The following is a 26,027-nucleotide window of genomic DNA, read 5'->3' on the forward strand; positions in this document are numbered from 1 at the left end:
TTTCCCTCCATCTGTGGTCACGCTTCTCTGTTTGCCTGAAATGCCTATTTCCCTCCAAACCTGCCTGCTGAACACGCAATTACCTTCTGTGATCCAGTTAAAGTGTTCCCTCCTCCCACAGATGCCTTCTGTGGGCATAAACAGAACCGTGTGGATTCTCTCATAGTCCCCGTGGCGCATCTGGTGGTCTCCCCCTGAGAAAGTGTGAGTCCCGGGGTGGGGGTGGGGGGATGATAACTGATTGACCTCGGTAATCTCAGAACCCTGTGCTCTGGCTGGCGTTTCAACGTTGAAGGCAAAGTAAGGGAAGAGAAGAAGCCGGAGAGGAAAGCACGAAAGGAGAAAAGAAAAGGCAAAAGGATGAGGACAAACACTCGAGTATAAGAGATCCCAAGACTATCTGTGCTTCAAAAAAAAAAAAAAAAAAAAAAAATGTGCATTCTACCCACACCATAAAAGTAGCCCTTACAACCTCAGGCTGGAGCTGAGGCTTGCTCAATGAGTGCTTCATGCAAACCTACAGACAGCTTCCCACTCTTGCGTCCTCCTGTGCTCTCTCCTTCCTGTCCAGCCCATTTTCTGCAGCTAGCAATTCATTCCTCCCTCCATTGGAAGACCATGGACAGAAGCTGAGTCAGAGGCAAAAATGCAACTGCAAAGAAGGAAAGCTACAGTGAATGCCATGCACCACGACTCACGTGCCCGAAAGCCACTCCGACAACTATGAGGAACAGAGCGCGCGCGTGGAGGGTGTCCCCTTCGGCCTGGGAAGCCTTCCACGGGCGGCCCTGAAGGCACTCTCTGCGCGTGGGTTTCCCAGATAAGGACCTGAAGTGCCAGGAGAGGTAGCTAGCCGGATACTAATCTGGATTTTGCGAGGTGTAAATGCGGCACCTGAAAGGGAGCACCAGACCTGCTGCCTGGTGCGTTTTCACTGTTGATGCTAAGCACACATCGAATCCCAGGGCCTGTGAGCGGAGAGGTTGCTGCAGAATGCGTGAAGGGGGCGGGTGGATGGGAGGGCGGCACCGGGAAACTCTACCTGGGAGCAACAGGAAACGAAAATCAAGTCCTGAGAAGTGGTTTTGAATACGACTTTGGAGCGGGGAGGGGCACTGGTCCAAAGCAGAGGTCACAGGCTCCTGTGCCGGCCCCGCCTCCACGCTACCCCTGTCAAACATCACATCTGTCTGCTGTTCACCTCCCAGGCTTTCCCGCGGCTTTTATAAGCGAGGCCTGTCCCAGATGTCCAGGGACCCCCTGGGGCCTTGGCACTGCTAAGCAGAGCCATTTGATGCTGTGTCTGGGACCAGGATTTAAGCGAAGAGGGGGTGGGAGGGGGAGGGCACAGAGGTAGGCGCGGGTGTTGGGGGTGGGGCGCGCTAGGGAAAGCAGAACAGGTTAGCAATCTCACGACTTCCTGGCCACAGCGCCTCCACCTTTTCCAGTCAGGAGCCCTGGGACCGTGGCTACAGGCTCACAGAGCAGCCCAGAGGCTCCCTGACGGGCTAAGCTCACCTGAGCTGCTGTGACTCAGCCCACCCCTGGTAACGGTGGATTGAAGGAAACAGCTCCCGGCCTCCCCTCCTCGCTGCTTTCCCCACAGGTCCCCCTTTCCTGCCTTCCCTTCAACCAATCAGTGGCATCCCAAGGCCCCGTTTCTGTCTCACTGCCCGGGTTTCCTTTAACAGAAGGTGTGAATCTCATGGTCAAATTCACCCTAAGAAGCGCATTACAGACCCCAAGGCACATGCTTTTTGAATTTTGAAAAATACGTCAGTGGAGAGATCGCTGGGGGGACAGACATACTTCTAGGGGTCTGAAGGTTTAAATGACTACTTCCCGTATGCAGGCAGGTCCAGGCTGGCTGGAGGCAGGTCTGGGCCAGGCGGGAGAGTGACAAGGTCTGAAGTAGAGCGCCAGATCCCTCGATGAATGCCCTCCCTCTTGAGTCTCATCCCCAGGGTCCCGATATCTCGTTCTTGGCACGGAGTAGATCCAAACCTACCAGGTGGGGGAAAAACCTTGAGATTTACTGGGACGCGTTCGGACAGACCCTGTGTCACTAGACGCTTAGCTGTAGACCTATGTGGACCAAAGGGGGAGCCTCCCTCAGCTCCTCTTCCAGGCTCTTCTCCTCCTCTTCCTGCCCTATCTTGGGGCTCACTGGTCAGAATTCAGATTCAGAAATCAGATGACTTTCCGGGAAAAGGAACCTAGAGAGTAATGAGCTGGGGGTGTGGGGGAGGGGGGTGAGGGAAAGACTGTTTACTTCCTCTCTTTGACTCAGCTCTGTCCCTTCAGAGCTCAGTGCATCTGCAGTGACTTGTTCATTCTACCGTGGCAGCATGTGGCGGCTGCTGTCCCCGACAGCCCTGCTCCTTCTGGGTAAGTCAGAGTCACCTTCTGGGTAAGTCAGGGCCACTCTGGCTGATGGAGAAGCTCAGGACGCCCTGGGTTCAGCAGATCCCACTTCTCAGGTCAGGGAAGGGAGCCCTCCCAAGGAATAGGACCCCTTACCCCATCTCTAGCGCTAGATTTCCTTCCCAGGACAAACATTTGGGGGCTAAACATGGGAGCCCTCTGAGGTGGGCATAACCAGGAAGTAGAGGGGGACTGTGAGGTCCCTGTGCCCTCACCCTGCGGGGTCTCAGTTTCCCTATCCGTAAGATGAAGACTGTGGACCCGATAGATGCTCTTTAATTTCTGTCTCTTCCATTCTGACATTCTGGGCTTGCCCGCTAAGACTTTTAATTTCCACCCTTTTGGGGGGGGGGGGGGGGGACACGGGTCGAGGTTGTTTCTATGGCTTGATTCGGGGAAATTCAGGCTGTACCCTTATTTTGGGAGTTTGACTAGGGACTAAGGAGTAAGGTTATGGTGTTGAAGACAGGGACTTGGCTGGAGAGGAGAGCAGGGGGCACAGACACGGGAGAACAGAGGGCGGGCAGCGGGACAGCTAGCCATGTATACGCCTTGATTCCTGGCAACGCTGGACTCTCAGGAAAGGGATGGGCTAAGGAATTTACACCCGCTCTGGCCGCCCTGCTCTCTGCCTCTGCTCAGTATTTGTTTCCCTCTTTTGTCTTGCAGTTTCTGCTGGCACGCGAGCTGGTGAGTTGGCTTTGTGCCCTTGGATTGATCAAGCGAGGCACATATATGGCGTGTAATGGCCACAGGGTGTTGGGAAATGCCTTCTGCCTGGGAAGCTGTTGAGGGTTGTCAGGGGCACTTCCCCCGCACAGTGGGGCTTGGCGCTAGGCTTCTCTGGCTACTTTTCCTCAAGATAAGGAGAGGCCAGAAATGGGACTAAGCGCCCTGAAGCCAAGATGCTCCAAGCCTGAGTCACAGGCCAAGGCTGAGTCGCCGACGATGGGTTTGCAATGGGCTCGCTCTGGCTCCGAGCGTCCCCGGGGAGTGCCGGCGTAGGGCCTGCTCACCTCCTTGCTCTGACCCACCTTCTCCTCTCCTGGCTCCTCAGCAGACCTCTCGAAGGCCACGGTGGTCCTAGAACCTGAATGGAACAGGGTACTCTTTTTGGACAGTGTGATTCTGAGGTGCCAGGGGGCCTACCCCCCTGGGGACAATTCCGCACAGTGGTGGCACAACGAGAGCGTCATCCCCCATCGGGCCCCCAGCTACTCCATCAAAGCTGCCAGAAGTGAAGACAGTGGCGAGTATAAGTGCCAGACGGGCCTCTCCGAAGCCAGCGACCCGGTTCAGCTAGAAGTGCATATTGGTGAGTAGGGGAAGGGAAAGGAGGGAATCTCCAACAAAGGGTGAAAGGGGAGACGCTGAACGACTCGGGGAGAGCCAGAAGATGTCATTCTTGAGGGTTACAACTGAGATGAGAGCCTCTGTGATCCCCCTGAAGGATATCAGAGTTGTGGTTCTAACCATAAGCGGGCCTCCGGCAAAATGTCAAAACCTGGGGGGTCATGGGTACGGGACCGCTGCGGGGCGCAGTCCCAGCCACTGCGGCTCACGTAGGACGCGCCCGGCACCCACGGTGTCCTCCGAAGGTCGGCACCTGACACCGGCGCTCGATAATATTTACTGAATAAAGTGATGAATCTGTTTTTCTGTGAGCTCCATTTCCTTCTGACTCTCAGACACACCGCGCCCTAAGCTCTCCTCCTAACCTTCCTAACCGCCTAGGGTCATATCTAGCCCCTTCCACCCCCCATCAGGGCCCCCTCTCTCACTCACTCTTCAGTGCAAATCACCTAGTGGAGTGCAGTGTCGCCTCGCAAGCCCGACTACTTCCAAGGCTCACTTGCCCACCGGGTGTGGATGAAACAAGGCGGGAGGGGGGAAGGAGGGCCTGGCGGAGGTGGGCTCGCAAAGAGTTTCACGGAACTGGGCCTCTGGAACTGATTTTGTTTTTAATTTTTTAATGGTTATTTACTTTTGAGACAGAGACAGAGCACGAGCCGGGGAGGGGCAGAGAGAGGGAGACACAGAATCCGAGGCAGGTTCCGGGCTCTGAGCTGTCGGCACAGAGCCCGATGTGGGGCTCAAACCCACGAACCGTGAGATCATGACCTGAGTCAAAGTCAGATGTTCAACCGACTGAACCACCCAGGTGCCCCTGGAGCTGATCTTTGTGGTTCCTTAGCCCCTGGCTGTCACGCAGCTGACATGGTCGTCACACTACAGAATTACAAGGAGGCATATCTCTTACTAATGAGGTGAGAGATGGCCTCCATGGACCAAATAAAAGGGGGAATTATCAGCAGGACGTAAGAGAAAAATCAAGTCTGAGAATTATAAATTTGCCTTGGACCTTGATCTAGAAACTGGCTTTAGAAGGCCCGTCAATGAGGGGGCACCTGGGTGGCTCAGTTGGTTGGGCGTCTGACTTCAGCTCAGGTCATGATCCCACACAGAGTTTGTGAGCTCGAGCCCTGTGTCGGCCTCTGTGCTGACAGCTCAGAGTCTGGAGCTGCTTCAGCTCTCTGCCCCCTCCCCACTCTCTCTCTCTCTCCTTCTCTCTCTGCCCCTCCCCCACTCACACTCTGTGTCTCTCTCAAAGATAAATAAACATAAAAAAAAAAAAAAGAAGGCCTGTCAATGAGGACCATATGAAAACGAGACTATGAGCATTAACTTCACCAGGCCAACACTTGATTATCATTGTTATTACTTCACTTACCTCCTCCTCTGATAAGTCCTCTTTACTTTTTTGGAGATCACCAGTCTCTCTCTCTCTCTCTCTCTCTCTGCACACAATTAGATATACACACATGTATATGTATATATTCTTATAACCATAATCTTATGATAATAATGATGTATCTCTTCACTGAAAAAGTAAATGGATATATGGGTACATTGTCTTTTGATAAATATCTCTGGATAAGTAATTAAGGTTACTTTCTGTTTGGCAAATCTCCCAAGCAGAGAATTTTTGTGTTCTATCAATTTTGTGTAGCGTAAGGCAGCAGACTTTTTTTTTTTTTTTAATTATAGGAAGTTTTATTGTCCTGTTCTTATTACAAAAGTCGTTTGGGTTCAATCTCAAAACTATGTAAAAGAAACGAAAATAACCGTAATCCCATCCCTCAGAGGAAACCCCTGTTAATATTTCAGCACATTTTCTTTCTTTTCCTTTTTTCCGTGCTTCTGTGCTTTCTGTATTCTGTCTTTTTCACTTAGCATTATCTAGTGACTGTTTTCTTGTGTCATTGTAAAATTTATCTGCAATGTCATTTTTCATTATTCAGGTCAACCTCCTGGCGGTGACTGTCGTGTTCTCTCTGTGTGAAATGTGGTTACTTGGTGACAGAGTTGTGAGAACAAGTATCCTGGTGATACACAAATTTTTTCTCTAGCAGGCTGTGCTCAGTGATGAGGGCCCTGGGGCCCTTCAGAAAGTAGCAGTTACCATGAGCACTACCGTTCATGCCCCTCTTTCCCCTCCTTGACTTTTTTTTTAAGCTATTTGAGCTTTTATTTTAATTTTTTTGTTTATTTATTTTGAGAGAGAGAGAGAAGTCACGTGTATGCAGGTGCGCGTGTGAGCGGGGTGGGGGGCAGAGAGAGAGAGGGAGAGAACGAATCCTAAGCGGGGTCCATGCTGTCAGTGCAGAGCCTGATATAGGGCTCGATCCCACAAATCCTGAGCCATGATCTGAGCCGAAGTCAAGAGCTGGGCGCTTAATGGGGCGCCTGGGTGGCTCAGGCGGTTAAGCGTCCAACTTCAGCCCAGGTCATGATCTCACAGTCCATGAGTTCGAGCCCCTCATCGGGCTCTGTGTTGAGGCCTGGAGCCTGCTTCAGATTCTTTGTCTCCCTCTCTTTCTGCCCCTCCCCTGTTCATGCTCGTTCTCTCTCTCTCTCTCTCTCTCTCTCTCTCTCTCAAAAATAAATAAACATTAAAAAAAAAGAGAGAGTTGGGCACTTAACCAACTGAGCCACCCAGGCGCCCCTCCCCTCCTTGACTTTTATTTTGAGTTCTACTTCACGATTTCTGTAGCAACTCCCGTGGCCATCCAGTGACCTCACTCCTGACTGGCAGGAGTCTTCGAATATTCCTATAATTATCTATCCTTTCTGATATCTACCTTTCCTTGGATGGGGCAAATCATCACGTTCAAGTGCAATGTTTACTCTTTGATCTAGAACCTACGGCGGCTGCTTATCAGCTGCCGTAGCAAACCCCAGCGCAGGCCTTAAGGACCCTGTGGATAGCTCCTCACCTACCTCATCACTTAAGTCCCTCAGCTCTAACCTTACGGTTTGACGTGTGCGTCTCTCTTTCCCATTGGACAAAAAGTCTTGGTGCGACTTGAGCTCTCCTGCGGGGCCCAGTGGCCTTTTTCCCAAAGGGAACTCTGCAGGGATGGCTCCCAGTCTGGCTCTCCACGACGTCCCAGGATCTGGGTGGTGTCTCCTTGGGAAGGTGTTTGCTCTCATCGCTGAGGCCCCCGGGGCCTGTGGTCTCGGTGTCTTTCAGGCTGGCTGCTGCTTCAGGCCCCCCGCTGGGTGTTCCAGGAGGGAGACACCATCCAGCTGAGGTGCCACAGCTGGAAGAACAAGACTGTACAGAAGGTTCAATATTTCCAGAACGGAAGGGGCAAGATGTTTTTTCATAATAATTCTGACTTCTACATTCCAAAAGCAACGAGCAAACACAGTGGCTCCTACTTCTGCAGGGGGCTTATCGGGAATAAAAATGAGTCGTCAGAGGCTGTGAACATCACGGTTCAAGGTGAGGCTGTGCAGCCCTAAGAGGGCCCAGAGCCCCCTGTGCGTGGGGTCTGCGTTCACCCTGGGAAGAAGAGTTCAGAGGATCCTATGCTTTTTGCTTTGCGTCCTGATTATTGCCGAGGCTTCTTTACGAGGGGTGCTGAGGGGCGTCATTCACTCTGCAATGTGACGGCAGGAATGGAAACCGCGTTTCCTTCCCCATAAATGCACCTGTCCTCACTTACGCCAGTCAAACCATGCCCGCAAGGGTATGTGTGCACATGATGCTGGCCATCTTGACCTGCCTTCCTGTCCTCTCCAAGCCCAAGGCTTAGCCACAAGCCCACCTGGTGGGAGCCTCTCACCCCCTCACGGAGAGGGCCTAGAGACGGGGTTCTGGTTTTGTGGCTCATTCATCGTGTGACAGTGGGCAAGCCACTTAGTCTCGCTGAATGTCAAGTTCCCCTTCTGTAACAAGGACGAGTTGACATTTATTGGGCAACTTCCGGTGTGTTGGACACTGTGCCAGGTGCTTCCTCACAGGCACCCAGTGACTCTTGACAACAACGTTAGGAGATCACTAGCTAGTTTGGAGTCTACTTTGCAGATGCAGACACTGAGGGGAAAAGGAGCCGGGGCGGGGGCGGGGGGGGCAGTGGTCGTGCAGGGAGCGGGAATAATGAAGTTTTCTCCAGGATCATTCCCAAGATTCAAAGCCTACGTAGTTAACCACTGGACGAAATGAAATAATTGGACAGACACCAAACTTCTGCCTTAACGACTGTCATCTTTCTCATCCCTGTGCTTCTCCCGTTAGGTCCGCCAGTTCCCTCCACCTCAACGTTCCTTCCACATTGGTACCGAATCGCTTTCTTCCTGGTGACAGCACTCCTGTTTGTAGTGGACACAGGGCTGCATGTGGCTGTGCAGAGAGACCTTCAAAGCTCCGTGAAGGAGCGGAAGGACGGCAAAGTCACGTGGAGCCAGGGCCCGTAGGACAAACAGGGGCGATAAAATCGACACCCCCGAACCTCTCTCTGGATTCACAACCCCGTCGTCCCCGACAGGCAGCTCTGGGGGCAGCGTCCAGGCTGAGGGTCCCTCACCCCATTCCATTTGCTCTCGGTCTCCGCTGGGAAGGCAGGGCTGGCGACCTTCAGGTGCCCACAGTGACGCCCCAGTGAGTAGCCGCATCCCTCAGAACTGAAGTCTCAGAGCCACACAGATGCTCTCTCTGCACGACTGCCCTGTCACAGCAACGCGACAATGCAGAATCTGGACGGTGACCCAACATGCGAACGTTGTTCTTAAATAACCGAATGTGTAGGTGAGAGAATTATGGCCGAGGGCCAGCAGGCTGATGGTCTACGTTTGTTGTGAGGCACACTAAAACTCCTTCCAGACAGATCGTGGGGGCTGTGGAGGGTCTAGGGGAGACGGCAGAACCAGTGAAGCGGGTGACTGAGAAAGAACACGGCAGTCCAGAACAGATCAGAGAAGACCTCTGTCTTCCTAGGATATGAGCCATGGTGTGGGTGGCAGAAAGATCACAGGGGTGGTATAGAATTGAGTTTTTCAGGGGGGCCCATGCCAGAATTGGGATGGTCTGTGAGTATATAATGATGGACCCTCTTGATGTCATGAGTCGAAGATGGTCCTGGAAGGAGGTTGGGGATTGGAGGGTGTTGGAAAAGAAAGCACAGAACAATCCCTACGTCCGCAGGAAGGAGGGCAGCATGGCTGTCCCAGATTGAGCTCAGTGAACAGAGCCATCTCGGGTCTGAACCGAGAAAACATGGCAGGAAAGAGTCCACTACAGCTGCTCAGGAGGCAGGACACCTGGCCAGGATAAGCCACAGTCGGAGAGAGGAGAGGCAGGGAACAGCAAACCAGCTTTCTGCTTCAGTATCTAATTCAGGTGCAGTTTTGTTTACATCACTCACCAAACAAACCTTGGCTAAGCGATACTCTACGCGCTCAGGTCTGCTGAGTTAAGCTAGGACAGTTGGAAATCCGTCCGCCTGTCAGTGACAATGAGTAAGGGTGGGGTCACCAGCATTGCTTGTGGAAGAAAGCTTAGCGACCTTATTTCTTTGTACAAGCTTTAAGCACATTTCTTGATTCCAATAAAGCATTTTACAAGATTTTGCGTGCTACTCTCAGCCAGACGATGGAAAAACCGTGGTAATAAGACCTGATAATAAAAACCCATTTTCCCTCCTGTTGTCGACATTCTACCAGGGATTAGTGTGGGGGTAACTAAATCACGTCACCGCAGCTCATGTGAATCAGCCAGTGGCAAATTCACCAGTCCTGCTGAGGCAACGGGCACAGGAGACTTTTACAGGTGGTGTGGGATGGGAGTAGGGGAGGGGGAAAAGTTAGAAGTAGTTCCAGAGCAGGTGCTGGGCAGGAGAAGGCACCCCTGGGAAGGAGCCAGGGGCCTGGACAGAGGTATAGGGGCAGCCTAATTGTTATGAGCCATATGCCATAGCTCATAAGTTATGAGCTATAGGTCAAGTTATGAGCTATAGGTCAAGACGATTCAAGCTTGATGTATGAATATCGGATGAGATTCAGACATAAGGCAGGTGCACTGGGAAACCCTGGGCATCCACCTCACATCTATTTAGGGCCTACAATATGCCCAGCTTGAGTCCAAGTGCTGAAGACAGAGACGTAGAGCACAGGGTCAGTCCCGGGAGGAGTCTCCATTCTAGGGAGAAAAGCCTTGAGGAGAGAGTGGAGAAAAGGCTGCAGTGTTCTTGTGGTGGTGAAGGAGGAGTTCGCCAGGCAGAGAGGAGGAACGCTGAAGATCCGTGGGCAAAGATTCCAAAGCCAGATTAGGGTTCAAGAAGGTGGTTCGGCCCTTTTCCAGTGTAAAGAGCCAGTGAGGGAGAAGAGGGAGTTCAGGGGCCAGATCATCAAAGGCACGGCCTTCCAAGCAGAGGAGAGCGCCTCCGGGCCCCCAGCCAGCCGTGGAGGGATTTCAGGCAGAACGAGTTTTAGGAGGCCTCTCAGACGGTTCCCTCCGTGCAAGGAAGGGAGAGGGGAGTTGAAGACAGGAAACCGCCTAGAAACCTAGGTAGTTGTTGCAGTAACTCAAGGGGCGGTGGGGGTGGGGGGTGGGGGACTAGATAGTGAGGAAGTGAGTGGCAGCGAGGCTGGGGACGCAGGTGCCTATTGGAAAGATATTTAGAAAGCAGACTCTCCAAAAACCGGCAACCAGTCGGACGTGGCACGACTAGGGGCCCAGGCTCCGGACAAGCCCGTTTGATGAGTTAAGCAATGCAAGGTCAAAGGCGAGGCAGGCACAGGTTTGGTAAGGAACTCACCTTCGGATTACCAGTGCTGGCTTCCTTTGGTCGCCAAACATTTTTAGAACAATTTCACGAGGCAGTTTTCGTAGAACTGAAGTCAGGCGGCTAAAATTCTCACTCCTGACCGCAACCCTACCCAGGCGGACCTCCTGCTAGGAAACCCAGGCCACGGGGGCGAGGGACGAGCGGCGAGCGAGAACCTGGCCACGCGGAGGATGCCCCGCGGCTTCCGGGAAGGACACCCACGCCCGCGGTTCAAAACGGTCAGGCCCCGTCCCTGGGTGGGCTCGAACCACCAACCTTTCGGTTAACAGCCGAACGCGCTAACCGATTGCGCCACAGAGACAGGCGGAAGCCAGGGCCTCTGCCAACCCAGTTCACCGAAGGAAAAAAAAATCGGCCGCGCTTTCTGCTTCGCCCCGAAGAGGTGCTCGGGGCTGGCGTGGGAACCCGCGGGGCGGTCCCCTTCCGGCGCGCCGGGTGGCCCCAGCCAAGCAGGCCTTTCCCCCGCGCTGCGGAGGCAGCTGCCTAGACCTGGGACAGGCCTCGGTGCGCACCCAGATGATGCTGAGAAGCCGCAGCAGCCCAGCTCCTTCGGGAGTCCAAAACGAAGTCTCTCTGTGCGCTCGCGAGTTCACTGGGCTTTGCTCCGGGAGGTACAGTCGACTTTCCTGCTGATCTGGACGATTTATGCGCTCGTGCCTGGGCGAGTGGTAACTCACAATCAGCTTGCTCTTGTGAATGTTTAAAATACCGTATCACGTGTCCAATCACGCCCGGCGAAATGTAACGTCTAAGCAAGGAAGCCCAGTAGAACAAGACTAATCTCCAAGCCCAGCTGTTTTTGAAAGGTTGCTACTCGTGCATTAGGCACCGGGACAGAACACAGAGTTTGTAACTGCCTGTAATTTAAAGACTCTCACACTGGCAAATCCAGATCTAAATATCTGAGGGCAGAGACCCCTCATCCAACATCACCAGCACAGGGATCCTGGTCAGTGCCTGGCCTCTTCTCTGCAGCCTGGAGGGAAGCTTCTCTCTTGTTCTTGGGTCATTTCGCAGCCGCAGGCTTCCTGAGTCACATCACCTCCGCCCCTGGCCCCCCCCCGAACCCCTCTACCAAAGCCACACCTCTGACGCACCCAGGCACCCACAGGCAGCCCTTCTCTGTGGTGCCAAGTCCCCACCCTCCGCCCAGAACCTTCTCTTCCTTCTACACCTCTGCGCCCTACTCAGTGGATTCCAGTTTGGGTGCAGGTCGGTGTCCAATGCTCTTCAGAGAATGAGAATACACAATGCCCATATAGGCCCAAATTATGTGTGTGTGTGTGTGTGTGTGTGTGTGTATCTCAGAGAAGTTTGCCAAAAGAACTCTATTTTGAGATTACCTTTTTTTACACTTTTAAGTTTGTTTTAAAATGTTCTTTGTTTTATACAAAGCAGTGTCTGCGGTTGTTTTATTAATTTCCTAATTCGGCAAAATAAAAAGTTGGCAACTCTATATTGGTCACCAACATTTTATTTTATTTTATTTTTAATTTTTTTAAATGTTTATTTATTTTTGAGACAGGAGAGACAGAGCATGAACGGGGGAGGGGCAGAGAGAGAGGGAGACACAGAATCAGAAGCAGGCTCCAGGCTCTGAGCCATCAGCCCAGAGCCCCACACGGGGCTTGAAATCACGGACCGCGAGATCGTGACCTGAGCTGAAGTCGGACGCTTAACCGACTGAGCCACCCAGGCGCCCCGGTCACCAACATTTTAGGGGAAATTCAACTTATCTGCAAAGTCCAAGTTTGGGAACCGCTACTCTCACCTTCACCTGTTTATTGGATTGGCAGTAGAAATTAAAAATTACTTTCCAGTTTATTCTAAACACGCATACATTTCCCATGTTTCGCTTTGCAAGTACAAGACAACAATCTAAAAGAAGGCAAAACAAGAAAAACTGAGTTATTAAAAAAGAAAGTACAGGGGTGCCTGGGTGGCTCAGTCGGTTGAGTGACTGACTTTGGATCAGGTCGTGATCTCACACCTGGTGAGTTCGAGCCCCGCATCAGGCTCTGTGCTGACAGCTCTGAGCCTGGAGCCTGCCTCAGACTATGTGCCTCCCTCTCTCTCTGCCCCATCCCACTCGCATTCTGTCTCTGTCTCTCTCAAAAGTAAATAAACATTAAAAAAAAAAAATAAAAAAGAAAGTACAAAATGGGATGATGAAATAAATCCAAATATATCAGTAATCACAATAAATATAAATGGAGAAAATTTGCCAGTGAGAGTGGATTTTTTAAAAATATATTTTATTCTGTTTTAGACAAATGACATTAAAACAGGAAAAAAAAAAAAAACCACAGAAAGACTGAATGGAAAAGAATGGAAAAAGATACGACAGGAACAGTCTAAAAGAAAGTTGGCACAGGGGCGCCTGGGTGGCGTAGTCGGTTAAGCGTCCGACTTCAGCCAGGTCACGATCTCGCGGTCTGTGAGTTCCAGCCCCGCGTCAGGCTCTGGGATGGCTCGGAGCCTGGAGCCTGTTTCCGATTCTGTGTCTCCCTCTCTCTCTGCCCCTCCCCCGTTCATGCTCTGTCTCTCTCTGTCCCAAAAATAAATTAAAAACGTTGAAAAAAAAATTAAAAAAAAAATAAAAAATAAAAGAAAGTTGGCACATAGCTAAGTAATACCAGACAAAATAAAGTTTAAGAAATAATGCATCACAAGGGATAAAGATGTCACCACATGATGATCAAAGATTAAACTATGATAAACATATAACAATTCTAAATATAAAAAATAAAAGAAAGTTGGCACATAGCTAAGTAATACCAGACAAAATAAAGTTTAAGAAATAATGCATCACAAGGGATAAAGATGTCACCACATGATGATCAAAGATTAAACTATGATAAACATATAACAATTCTAAATACATATGTATCTAATAAAATGATGTTAAAACATAGAAGCAAGAATTATTAGACCTCTGAGAGAAAACTGACAAATTCATCTATAGTTGATTCTTCAAATTCTACAGTGAGAGAATTCAACTTACTATTCTCAGCATTCAATAGGTCAAGCAGAGAGAAAAAAATTAAGCATATGAACACAATTAATAAGCTTGGTTTAAAATATATATATTTAGGGGTGCCTGAGTGGCTCAGTTAGTTGAGCCTCCGGCTTCCGCTCAGGTCATGATCTAGCTGCCCGTAGGCCCGAGCCCTGCATTGGGCTCTGTGCTGACAGTTCAGAGCCTGGAGCTTGCTTTGGATTCTGTGTCTCCCTCTCTCTCTGCCCTTCTCCCACTCGTGCTGTCTCTCTCTCTCAAAAATCAGCAAACATTAAAAAAATAAATAAATATATATAATTAGAACTCTGCAACCAATAATTTTTGGCTACATAGTCTTCTCAAACATTTACAAAAATTCACTTTATTATATGAAACCATAAAACATGGCTTCATGGAATTGGCACTATTTAGAACACATTCTTTGAACATAACGGGATTTGACTTAGAAAGCAACTACAAAAAAAAACCTTTTTAAACCCTCATATATGTGGAAAATTTTCAAACGTATGCTTTTAAAATAATTCATGGATCAAAGAGAAATTGAGTGGAAATTGAAAAATGCTTAGATCCGGTTGCCTGGGTGGCTCAGTCCATTGAGCCACTGACTTCGGCTCAGGTCATGACCTCACGGTTTATGAGTTCAAGCCCTGCGTCCGGCTCTGTGCTGACAGCTCGGAGCCTGGAGCCTGCTTGGGATTCTGTGTCTCCCTCTCTCTCTCCCCTCCCCCATTCATGTTCTGTCTCTCTCTCAGAAATAAATAAACATTAAAAAAAAATTAAAGAAAAGAAAAATGCTTAGATGGAGTAGTAACAAATATATAACACACCCAAACTGTTGATTGTTCAGGGTTTTACATGTGCACCAGGGAAAAGGAATGCTATACCGACCTTCAATGCTTAGCATACGTATTGCACGGGATCTGCGGGTCAATAAATCTGCTAGAAAAACAACAACGACGACGACAACAGAAAACTTTTGGAAGACAATTAATCCTGTGACAAGGAGGGAAATGTATAGACGGTAACATTCTGATCGGTCAGTGCCATACCCGTTAACTCCCCCTCAGAAAGAATCATCGTCTGGGTTCTGCTTTGGCTGTCCCTAGATACCAGAAAGCCAGTCCCCATGCCAATGCTGGCCAACTCTAAAGAATTCTACATGAGCACTGTCAAGAGGCAGCTCAATGCCTCCCAGCCTACAAGTCCAATTTAAGCCAGCCTACTGCAAGTCCTGGTGATAGGACTGTCCTATCCCAGGACAGGGCCACCCGAAACCCTGGTCCAGTTAACAAAGGCCCAGTGTCAGTTTGGCTCCCCGACACTGTGGCTGTCTGCTACCACTCATTACTACTCAGTAGTCACCCTTGCCTGTGGCCACTTGTAGGAACCACAGCCTCCACCCAAACTTGGTACCGAGAATCAGGAAATAACAGAGAACAGGCAGGCAGTAATGCGTCACACAAAGTATCAGCCACATGTTGTGGCCTCTGCTGGCCGTCCCGTGATAGGATGGAGACTGGGACGCAGACTGGAACATAGGGGAAATTGGGGGCTAACAGGTGACGGAGGGGCAGGTGCCCCTTTCCCCCATCTGTATTGTGGTTCACCTTCATTTCATGGAACAGGTTTGTTTGTTTGTTTGTTTTTCAAACCCCAAACATCCTCCCACCGCGGGTAATTGTTTTAGTAATAAAGAGGATAATTAATGCTTGCTCATTGCCAGACACCATTCTAAACGCTTATTAACTCATCTGAGAATTATAATCGTCATCATTACCCCCTTTTACATATGAGGAAACTGAGAGAAGGGGAGCCAAGTCCAAACACGGGAAGCACAACAGAGCCCATGTACCTCACAATCCCGTTAGTTGCCTCATCCAGCCTGATGACACATATCATTCCAATAAATGACTATTGTGTGACAGAGAAAACAACCCTCAGACAGTATTTCAAAGGCCGGAAAAAAAAAACTTATCACGATTGCTGTTAGTTTAACAGAAGATGCCAAAGGATTCAGTATCCTAATTTTAGGAAAAAATGTTCAGCTTACACAAGTCACTGCATGACTATCAGTGTATTGGACAGAAAGTGGGGGAACTTGACGCAGGAAAAGCAGGGTTCAGAGAGAGGCATCATTTAGCCAGTGACAGCTGCATCAAACCAAACCAACAGTTATTAAAAATCAAACAATTTGGAGATGATTTGAAAGGTTAGATAGGACTCGCACGACAACTACGTTGCCTGGAAATCGGTTTTATGAGACCCGTAAACACACAGATCTGTACGTGCAGTTAAGGACTAGTAGGGAATAGTTGAAATACAGAATCCTGCAGCTGTTTTAAATCTTCTGAATACCATTAATGGCTATGTGTCTCAATATAAATGAATCCTATAAAAATAATATTTAGGGGGAAAAAACGCTGGTTGCAAAAGAATACATACTGCCTGGTACCAGTTATAAAACCTTTAAAAGCATGAAAATCCAAATAATACATATATTTGGCAACACATACACATGTATTGAAACTGTTATACAGGCCAAAGGAATAATGAATATAAAACCCAGAATAAAGTGTGCTCCTTATTGGGAGAAAGAGACACCCGATTTAGAGAGATTCCTTAGATGGCTTCTCATTCAAGGATGAGCACAGTAGGATCCTTAACTGCAAACAGCAGAATCTACTGTAGCTTGTTTAAATACAAAAGGATTTATTGAGGGCTATGGATAATTCGCCAGGCATCAGGAAGACTGAAGAAACAGACTCTAGGCTAACTTCCGGGAATAGCTCCCCAAACTATTCTGTATATCGGGCTACCACACTACCCAGCAAAACCTGCTATAAAACAAATTAAAAAGCTTCCCCAGTCTCTGGTCTCTGGCTCCAGAACACTGGCTGCAATGGCCACTATTTACACAACCCAAATTGTATCCCCATGTCTCTCCCATGTAACTCAGTTACAAATCAGATCTCACTAAAGTACATCTGGTTGGTGGAACGTAAGTCATAACCAGAACCTCCGCTGCAAAGGAATCTAGGAAATGTAGTTTTTAGCTTCCCAGCCTCAATAGCACAGGAAAGCAAACCAGAATGGTACGGGACCGGGGGCTGAGCAAACCAGGGGACGTATCCACTACAGTGAATAAACTGAAAAGCAAAAATAAAATAAAACCAACTCCAAATTAAAACAAAAGCAGATAACGCTTCCACCTCCACCTCTGATGCGGGGCTATTAGATACTGAGGGGATGAAACGATCTAAAGAACTATGTAGTCTTGGGCTACAGTTGTGGGTATATTGTGATAATATATACCTTGCCACCAAGGATCTGTGTAGCTTTTTGTTCTTAAAAGACAACCCAGGTGCGGGAGGAGGGAGCGGTTCCAGGTCCCTGTGTTGGACTCTTCCCAAATTCCTGTGGAAAAGATCCCAACAGTGGAACAGAGAAAAGTTTATACCATCCTGTTGATCCACGATACCTAAGAGAAAGCATGCAATCTACTGGGTTCGTGATAAACAGCTCATAATCCAAGATGGAGTCAAAACTGTCTTGGAAATCAGACCGGGGCGCCACTCACATAGCCAAATATCAAAAACGTGAGCAAGAAGAGACAACAAGGGACAGCAGCCTAAGGGACTGTAAGCCATTGACACCCAGTCATTCACAGTATCCAAGAGGAAGCTTGATATCTTCTGGTTTCACGTTTAGCTCATGGATCCAAGCTGGGACTGGAGTCAAGTGTGTCCCAGAGTTTTTGTGTTGTCTTCTTTGAGAGGGATGGATGCGTTAGTACCCATCAATGATGTCATTTCAAATCAGTGGTTGAGGGGTGGGCTATGCAATGAATTGAATAGAGAACCACCAGGTGGAGGGATGGGAATAGAGTTATACTTACCCATGTTACATCTCAAAATGGTTTCAAAAAGAATTAAAGGGATAATACCAAAAAAGCAAAAGGAAACACTTAAGAAAATAAAGGTAAAAACTGATCTGATATTGGGGTGGGTAAGAGTTTTCTACTTATGAAAAAAGTTAAGAAACTACCAGGGAAAGTGTTTGTCTCCATAAAAATTAGAAACTTCTGTTCAAAAATGCTATGAATACAATTAGAAAGTTAATTCCTTTCCATACTGGTGGGGGAGTTTGTGTGGTACTAACCACTGTGCCCATAAGAATTATAAACTCTGGACAAATTAAAAAAAAAAATCTATAAAACACTGGAAAGCGATCAAAGGAGATAGAAAATAAAGAGGATTTTATATGTTAACTAAATTGGATATAAATAAAATTTAAAAATAAAAAAAAAAAGAAAAGAGGATTCAAGCTATAGAAGGAGGAATCATACGGGTAAGATCCTCGTTCTGAGGGCACTCTCCAGGAAATGAGACTCGGGAGCATAAATTCAGGCAGAAAACCAGTCTTATACCTCATGCATTGAGGCAAAGTTGAAGGCTGCTAGACTGGCTGGATATTGAAGGAGCAAATCTCAGAGAAGAGATAGCCTGATTCCGGAAAACCAAATCTGCAAATAAATCTCTCCTATCTCTGGCTTACCCTCCAACCAAGTATCTACCCAGCACAGATTTCAGGGAGGCCATGGTGAGAGGAAAAAAAAAAAAAAAAAACAAAACTTCGTCGTCTCCCCGTCGGGGAATCGAACCCCGGTCTCCCGCGTGACAGGCGGGGATACTCACCACTATACTAACGAGGAAAACCGCGAAGCGGGGGGCAAAGTCATTGTTTACAAACTTACTTCTAACTTGCCAGGACACTTTCTTTCGTGAAACGTTACCGGCTGCTGGCAACGCTATGCCTTTTTTCCTGCCTCGACTGGCGCGTCGCAACCGACACATGCCGAATGCCCTACATGCAATCTACATTTTCTTGCAGCCACACTAAAAATTAAGAAACGGGTGGCTTTTAATACCACATCTCCTTTAGCCCAAGATCTCCAAAATATTATTTGGACATGTAACCAATATGAAGATATTAGAATTTTTTTATACTTCGTCTTCAAACCAGTATGTATTGGACACTCAACAGACAGCAGGTTGCACACTCGGGCGTTAAATTTTCATCGGAAAAACTGGATGGGTACTTAGATTTCATAACGTTTACAGTTGAAAAAGGGGATTCATATGCCCAAGTTGCTCCCAGCGTACTTAGACTTTCTTCAGTGGCTGAACTGGGTGTCCATTTATTGACCTCTGCTAATTATTTAGTTTACTGTCGTACACCTGCAAGCGCAGTTCTCCCGACGCACTCGCAGGGCAGCCGCACGGACCTCGCGCACTTGCACGCAGGGCCCTCCGGAGACCTGGCTCCCGGCGCTCGGCACTCGGTACCTGGCACCCGGCGTCGCGCAGGTTCCTCCAGAGGTGGCAGCGGGGAAAGAAAGGAGGGGAGGAGCGGCAGCCAAGAAAGAAAGCCTTCCGAGTCGGACACTGGACCCAAACGCGGCTGGGCGGAGAAGGGGCTCCCCAGCGACAGATGAGTCCGGGAGAGAAGGCAGTGCCTGCGGTTCCTAGTTTGGGTTCAGGCTTTTAAAAAAAAAAAAAAAAAAAAAAAGGAAATCCCATGTGGCTTTCCTCGGGAAGGGGAAAAAAAAAAGAAGAGCTGCGTTGGCCGGGAATCGAACCCGGGTCAACTGCTTGGAAGGCAGCTATGCTCACCACTATACCACCAACGCCGGCGTTTCTAAAGTCTGGGAATTTTCTATATAAGGCAAATGGAGGCCGTGGCTTCTCGGACCACGGTGTTCCACGATTCTGAGGTGCGTGGAGCTTTCCTTTAACGAGAATGGATCTCGGCCTTGCTCCTAGTCGATCCTCCAGCTACGGACAGGGACTGGAGGCCGGGGCAGCGCGGAGCCCAGCAGGAAAGTAGACGCCTCGCTCGGCCCAGGGATTTTTCCCGCCCCCTGCTCTCGTCCGCGCTCCCGGCTCTGCCACTGGGCTCGTCCCAGCGCTGGATCCGCGGGGCGTGGGATTCGGTACCGACGATTTGGGACGGAGGGTCTGAAGGAGACCGGCCGGCGAGGGGCCCACCCTGGCGAGATTCCGCCGCGCTAGAGGAGTGATTGGAGGGCTCAAAAGGGCGAAAGTTAAAATGGATCCTTACCGTTTAGGATGGTGAAGTAGGAAAGAGGAGTCGGAGACAGTTTTATTTTCCGTGCTTTGACAAGGATCCCATGGAGAGTTCTAATTTTATATAAAACAATAAATACAACTTTCATGTACGTTAACGTCGTGATACAGTACTGTGGAATAATACTAAAGGAAAATAAGACGATAATGAACGCCAAGTCAGGATGGCCGAGCGGTCTAAGGCGCTGCGTTCAGGTCGCAGTCTCCCCTGGAGGCGTGGGTTCGAATCCCACTTCTGACAAAGTGTTGCTTTTACTTTTTTTTCCCACCAACAAATAGAATTGAATTCATGGAGAAGGGAGTATTGATTAATCGACACCTCTTTATCCTGAGTATCTACATATGAATATTATGCTTCATTGTAAATCTTTTACTTTTTTTTCCCACCAACAAATAGAATTGAATTCATGGAGAAGGGAGTATTGATTAATCGACACCTCTTTATCCTGAGTATCTACATATGAATATTATGCTTCATTGTAAATATGAAACAATTTTTTTCTGTCATAGGCAGGAGACTGGTCTAGGAAATCAGGAAACAATTGACACTAAGATCTATCCCTAACTGAAAAAAAGTGTTTCTGCTTTAGACTCCGTCCTCTTGGTACCTATTTATCCATTCCTTTATCTAACAACAATATATTGAGCCCTTCCTATGTGCCAAGCATATTAGGGCAGGCCGTTCATCTGTCGCAGGGTGGACTGGGGAGACCCCTTGGCCCTGAGGCCTCCGCGCAGCCCCTCCCTGGGATGTCACCGCAGGCTCTTAGGCTCCTCCCAAGAGAAAAATTCAAGAACAGACCAGACACTGGTTGAGCAGTGCTGGAAAAGAGATCATTAAAGGGAGAGAGAGTGCACTCTCCAGATGTGAGAGCAGCCCGCTCAAGGGAGAGCAGGGCCCAGGGTTTGGGTCTCTATCTTTCATCGACAGTTGTCTACCAGGCGGTGGAATATTATTTGGGGAGGGGATTTCTTTGGGAGCAGGGTTGCAGGCCTTCTTTGTCTTGGGCCTGTCTGATTTGATCCGGCTTTCTTCCGGCTTTAGTTTTGGAATGTTGCCAGGACAGGTATCTGACTTTCCGCATAGCTGACCCTGACTCCTCCCTTGCTGGCGTCCAGACGTGGGGTTGAAACCCGACTACCTGCTTGCGCTAAAACCACCACCAACTCTAATTCAGTAGGTTTGCTGTGTCACCAAAACCAAGGAAAATAAATCAACAGAAAAAATCTGGGAAAGTAATACAGAGGAAAGGTAAACTCGTGGAGTTGGGTGTTTCGAGAGCTCCTTTTTCCTGAAGGTCACAGATAAGATGCTTTCTGATAGGAGGAGGAAGTGGCTATGAAAAAAATCTTGTTGCCCTTCTGGGAAGAGGGACGAGCTGTCAAGATGAATGTGTGAGGTTCACAGGTGTGAGATTGGAAGGATCTTTAGGTCAATTGGTGAAATTGGTGAAACTTCGCCGGACAAACTGCATTCTCTGCTATTTACTAGACCAGACCGTGACCTCAGGAAGCTGCCAGCAGTATAGTAAGTACACTGAGCTGGTGGGAGGCTTAGGTGAATACCTAGGGGCTTATTAGAAATGCAGGTCGCAGGCCACAACCTCAGACCCACCAAATCCAAAGTTCATAAGGTCTCCAGGTGATGCACACGCATCCGAAAGCTTGAGCAGCACCGATCCAATTTAGGTGCCTTTGCACAGGCTCATCTTGAACTTGGACTACCCTTTCCCTTGCTTCTCACCAAGGCAGTTTCAGATGAGCACTCACACTATGTCAGACACCGCACTTAGAACAGAAGGTGTCTACGCTAAAGCCGATGGCAATGCATTCACAAGAGAGACATGTAAAAAAACAAAGTTGAACCTTAACCATGTGATCAAGGTCACAGTCCCACTGACCGAATTCATGGAGATGGGCACTTCTTAAAAACCTCAGTCTAATCATGAAAGAATATCACATAAACCCAAATCGAGGGACAATCTGCCGAATACTGACCAGTGCTCTTGGAAATGTCAAGGTCATGAAACACAAGGTTGGGAAACTGTCACAGGTTGTCGGGAATGATGTACAAAACAAAGGCAAAAGAAAAAAATTAAATGTCCTTACTACCTACAGCCCATTGATAAGGCCTTGAGACAGGCAGAGTGACCTTCCTCTGGGAGTTCAGCTGCCTTGAAGTTGACACTTTGCTAGGGGCAAAAGGCGGCCTTAGCCCAACCCCACAGGATCCCGTCTAACATATAAAAATTCTTTTGGAAACTTCATTTTTGCTGCCCCCCAAGATACATGTTGGCAATCATCCTCCAGGCATATGGCCCCCAGATATCCGAAGGGTCTCACGACTGAGTTTTTTTTTACTAACAGTAATAAATGACCTTTTCCTAAAAATAGCTAGCCCCCTCAAGGTCCTAGAAACCTTGTTTCCAACATTCCTTAGAGACTTCTGCTATCCCTAATCCCCTCCCAACTTGAACTTACATAATCAGTCACCTGTCACTACCCCAGGACAGCTTTCTGCCCACGGGTCCTGTCCCCATGCTGTAATAAAACCACCTTTTTGCTCCAAAGACGGTTCAAGGATTTTTTTCTTGACCATTGGCTCTGAACCCCAACATTTTCCACATCAGGGAAGATATGATAACCAAATCCAGCATGGTATCCTGGATTGGCTTCTGGAAAAAAAAATTAGTGGAAAAACATGAAATCTGAATAAAGTCTATAGTTCACTTAACTGTATTGTACCAATGTCAGCTTCTTGGGTTTGATAAGTGCACCATGGTTATGTAAAAATCTTAACATTAGGGGAAGCTGGGTGAAGGATATATAGTAACTTTCTTAACAGCTGAGCCACCCAGGCACCCCTGGATATATAGTAACTTTCTGTAGTATCTTCCCAACTCTCTGTCAATCAAAAGTTATTGTGCAATAAAAAGGCCCAAAAAAAAAAAAAAAAAAAAACCCCGAAACGAAAAACACTTGAAAATAGCTGCCTGTGAGGAATTGAGAGAAGGGCAAGAAAATGCTGTTTTTACATTAGAGGGATTGTAGCAAGATTTCATTTCTAAGTAATGGACATGTATTTTGATTTAATTTGTTGTAATATTTTTGGGGAGGAACTGGGTGACATGGTTGTTATTACGCTAATCAAACTATGTTAAAAAGAAAACGACAGACCCCAAAACAAATAATCCAGTGAAGAAATGGGCAAAAGACATGAATAGACACTTTTCTAAAGAAGACATCCAGATGGCTAACAGACACATGAAAAGATGCTCAACATCACTCATCACCAGGGAAATACAAATCAAAACCACAATGAGCTATCACATCATGCCTTTCAGAATGGTTAAAATTAACAACTCGGGCAAGGACAAATGCTGGGGAGGATGAGGAGAAAGAGGAACATTTTTGCACTGCTGGTGGGAATGCAAACCAGTGCAGCCACTCTGGAAAACAGTTGGGAGGTTCCTCAAAAAATTAACAATAGAACTACCCTAAGACCCAGCAATTACACTACTAGGTATTTATCCAAGGGATACAGGTTTGCTATTTCGAAGGGGCCCATGCACTCCAATGTTTATAGCAGCACTATCAACAATAGCCAAATATGGAAAGAGCCCAAATGCATCCACGGATGAATGAATAAAGAAGATGTGGCATGTATATACAATGGAGTATTACTCGGCAATCAAAAAGAACAAAGTCTTGCCATTTGCAACTACGTGGATGGAACTGGAGGGTATTATGCTAAGCGAAATTGGTCAGTCAGAGAAAGACAAATATCATGTGACCTCACTCATATGAGGACTTTAAGATACAAAACAGATGAACAGTAGGGAAGGTAAGCAAAAATAATATAAAAACAGGGAGGGGGACAAAACATAAGAGACTCTTAAATATAGAGAACCAACTGAGGATTGCTGGAGGGGTTGTGGGTGGGGGATGGGCTATTTGGGCAAGGGACATTAAGGAGGACACTTGTTGTTATATGTAGGGGATGAATCACTGAATTCTACTCCTGAAATCATTACTGCACTATATGCTAATTTGGATGTAAATTTCAAAAAAAAAAGAAAGAAAAAAAGAAAAAATCAACATACATCAAAAGAAGAAAGAAAGAAAGAAAGAAAGAAAGAAAGAAAGAAAGAAAGAAAGAAACGACAGGTCCAAGGTGGAGTCACTTATGCTGGGCCAAGTCACCAAACTGGGGCTTAAATCCTAACCTAATTGCAGTTTAAACCTCTCCCTGAAATTTAGTCTTAACCAGTCAGTCAGGAATTTTCCAGTCTGCACCAATTAGGGTAAGAAACCCCGCCCTTGCCCCTAAGGGAGGGTGACCTTATCTGGAGCAATCCTTTCGTTTCTTTTGCTAATAACTTGTCACCCCACCCTCCTGCCTATAAAAACCTTCGATTTTTGTAAAAGGCCTCAGAGTTCCCCTTGACTTGCTGGAATGGACGTTGCCCAATTCTTGAATCACTTACAAAAGCCAATTAGATCTTCAGAGTTACTCGGTTAAAATTCTGTCCTTTGACAACTATATACAATATAAAGATGTCTTATCAAGGACACCTGAGCGGCTCAGTCGTTTGGGCGCCCGACTTTGGCTCACGTCATGATCTCTCGGCTTGTGAGTTCAAGCCCCTCGTCGGGATCCGGTGACAGCTGAGATCCTGGAGCCTGCTTCGGATTCTGTGTCCCTCTCTTGCTCTGCCCCTCCCCCGCTCGTGCTCTGTTCCCCCCTCTCTCTCTCAAGAGTAAATCTTTAAAAAATTAAAAAAAAAAAAGATGCCTTACCAGGCATACAAGAAATAGTCCCCAAAGAAACTAAACCATTAACAACAGTCTCATTCAAAAGTAGATGAAGTAGTGTGTTTAAATCCCTCTATGGAAAAATAGATCCCATACAAATGAGAGGATCTGAAATGTTTTCCCAACACAAGACGATTTTCCTTCTTACACCCTGTGTATGTTTTTAAGGAGAGAGAGAGAATATGTTGTTGGAATGCTAAGAAACTATCTTGACCCTGTGAGTGCTAGAATAGGAAGTTACTTAAGCTCTGACAGGATACCTGGAGGCCAGCAACCAGGAAGCTGTGGCCGGCTGTGCGAAGGTCAGAGGCCTGTCCAGGCAGCACTCCACAGGAAGCCCCATCAAAGCAACAGGCCCAAGTTGGCAGATACCCTAACAGGAAATCCCTGACCAAATTAGGAAGAAAAAGCGGGAAACCCTGCTTCCTGCCCCAAGTGATAAATATTCTGCCCCCTAGTTAACAACTGTCAATAAGACAGAAACCCAAACCCCACCTCTAGAAGGCACTCGCTCCCTCTCTCTGTCTCTCCCTCCACCCCCCCTTGCTAGCCTGCTCTCAAATCTCAAGAGTGTACTTTTCGCTTTAATAAACTTTTCCCACTTGTGTCACTCGACCGCTGTGTTGCATGTCTGTCCTTGGATTCATTCTTGTGACAAGACCAAGAACCTTTGGTGACTCCTTCAGGTCTGACTGGGTCAAGGCCCCGGGGCCCAGGGTCTCCCCAATTCACCCAGCAACACGAGTATCATTCCTCTTGGGAAGTCCAAGTTGGAAGTTGGTAGGAAATTCTGGGAAGGGAAAGTGTAATATAGAATGTGTATGTGATGTCATCTTTTCTGGGCAAGTTCTCTCAGTGTGAAACCAGCATGGCCAGCACTAAGCCCAGGTGCAGGAAAAGAGAGCAGTTAAAAATGGGAAGTGACAAGTATGGGGCCAAGTGGGTTGTTCTGCAATCTCCTCGTCACCCGCAAGAGGCGCCCCTGAACCAACTGTAATGCAGCCTTGCTCTGGCCAAACCCGCCTGCAGTTCTGAGATAAAAGTCTATCTTCCCGTTGCTCACAGGAGAGACCCAGTGTGGACTGGGTTAATTGGGAACTAGCTGACGCGAGTTTATCCTTGTTCTTACATCGGCATTTGCTCAACTGGCAGTAAAATTGAGCCCGAAAATACTTCCCAGCTTCAGCCACGTGCTGTAAAAAACATGTATCAGTGAATAATATAACTAATAAAAAATATATATACCTTTTCTCTCCAACTGTGTTCTAGAGGAATAACATAGCCAATTTCACGACATATTGGGAAGTTTTGATAACAAGTAGAGTCACCGCCTGTTTGTGAGGTGACAAGGCACAGGCTCTAGAATCAGGCAGGACAGGATTCTCAATTCCAACCTGCCCCTCCCCCACAGTTAACAGCTATGCGAACTTGAGTAAATTGTTTAACCTCTGTGAACCTCAGAATCCTCATCTCCCCAAAGAAATAAAACCC

At 47.9% G+C, this 26,027-nt stretch overlaps 1 protein-coding gene, 1 long non-coding RNA gene and 4 other non-coding genes across 8 annotated transcripts; 2 read left to right on the forward strand and 4 right to left on the reverse strand.

Moving 5' to 3' along the window:
* Positions 1-1,446: 1,446 nt before the first annotated feature.
* LOC132686618 (low affinity immunoglobulin gamma Fc region receptor III-A) lies at positions 1,447-9,335 on the forward strand. 3 transcript variants are annotated; one of them, XM_081791938.1, is made up of 6 exons: positions 1,447-1,562; positions 2,303-2,388; positions 3,094-3,114; positions 3,482-3,739; positions 6,959-7,213; positions 8,009-9,335. In XM_081791938.1, exons 2-6 carry the CDS (start codon positions 2,349-2,351, stop codon positions 8,185-8,187), a joined length of 753 nt encoding a protein of 250 aa, XP_081648064.1. In that variant the 5' UTR covers positions 1,447-1,562; positions 2,303-2,348; the 3' UTR covers positions 8,188-9,335. The 3 variants fall into 3 exon arrangements, with proteins under 3 accessions (XP_081648064.1, XP_060500470.1, XP_060500467.1); XM_060644487.3 differs by lacking the exon at positions 1,447-1,562 and having other exon boundaries at positions 2,264-2,388; positions 3,485-3,739; XM_060644484.3 differs by lacking the exon at positions 1,447-1,562 and having other exon boundaries at positions 2,266-2,388.
* A 1,448-nt stretch (positions 9,336-10,783) lies between these two features.
* Positions 10,784-10,857, reverse strand: TRNAN-GUU (transfer RNA asparagine (anticodon GUU)). The gene has a single exon. It is a non-coding gene; the product is annotated as a tRNA-Asn (tRNA).
* A 7,357-nt stretch (positions 10,858-18,214) lies between these two features.
* TRNAD-GUC (transfer RNA aspartic acid (anticodon GUC)) lies at positions 18,215-18,286 on the reverse strand. Its single transcript has one exon. It is a non-coding gene; the product is annotated as a tRNA-Asp (tRNA).
* A 235-nt stretch (positions 18,287-18,521) lies between these two features.
* Positions 18,522-25,860, reverse strand: LOC132685771 (uncharacterized). Its single transcript, XR_009613321.3, has 3 exons — positions 25,782-25,860; positions 19,696-19,775; positions 18,522-19,115 (listed from the first exon to the last, which is right to left on the reverse strand). It is a non-coding gene; the product is annotated as an uncharacterized LOC132685771 (long non-coding RNA).
* Positions 19,193-19,264, reverse strand: TRNAG-UCC (transfer RNA glycine (anticodon UCC)). Its single transcript has one exon. It is a non-coding gene; the product is annotated as a tRNA-Gly (tRNA).
* On the forward strand, positions 19,880-19,962 carry TRNAL-CAG (transfer RNA leucine (anticodon CAG)). The gene has a single exon. It is a non-coding gene; the product is annotated as a tRNA-Leu (tRNA).
* Positions 25,861-26,027: the final 167 nt, after the last annotated feature.

This window comes from Panthera onca, chromosome F1, assembly GCF_046562875.1.
Source record: "Panthera onca isolate mPanOnc1 chromosome F1, mPanOnc1 haplotype 2, whole genome shotgun sequence".
NCBI classification, from domain to species: domain Eukaryota; kingdom Metazoa; phylum Chordata; class Mammalia; order Carnivora; family Felidae; genus Panthera; species Panthera onca.

Bases quoted from the DNA above. Each gene is read 5' to 3' on its own strand.
- LOC132686618 (XM_081791938.1), top strand. From the start codon at position 2,349: ATGTGGCGGCTGCTGTCCCCGACAGCCCTGCTCCTTCTGG. The intron at 3,740-6,958 runs GTGAGTAGGGGA...GGTGTCTTTCAG, and splicing joins TCAGCTAGAAGTGCATATTG to GCTGGCTGCTGCTTCAGGCC. The intron at 7,214-8,008 runs GTGAGGCTGTGC...TTCTCCCGTTAG, and splicing joins TGTGAACATCACGGTTCAAG to GTCCGCCAGTTCCCTCCACC.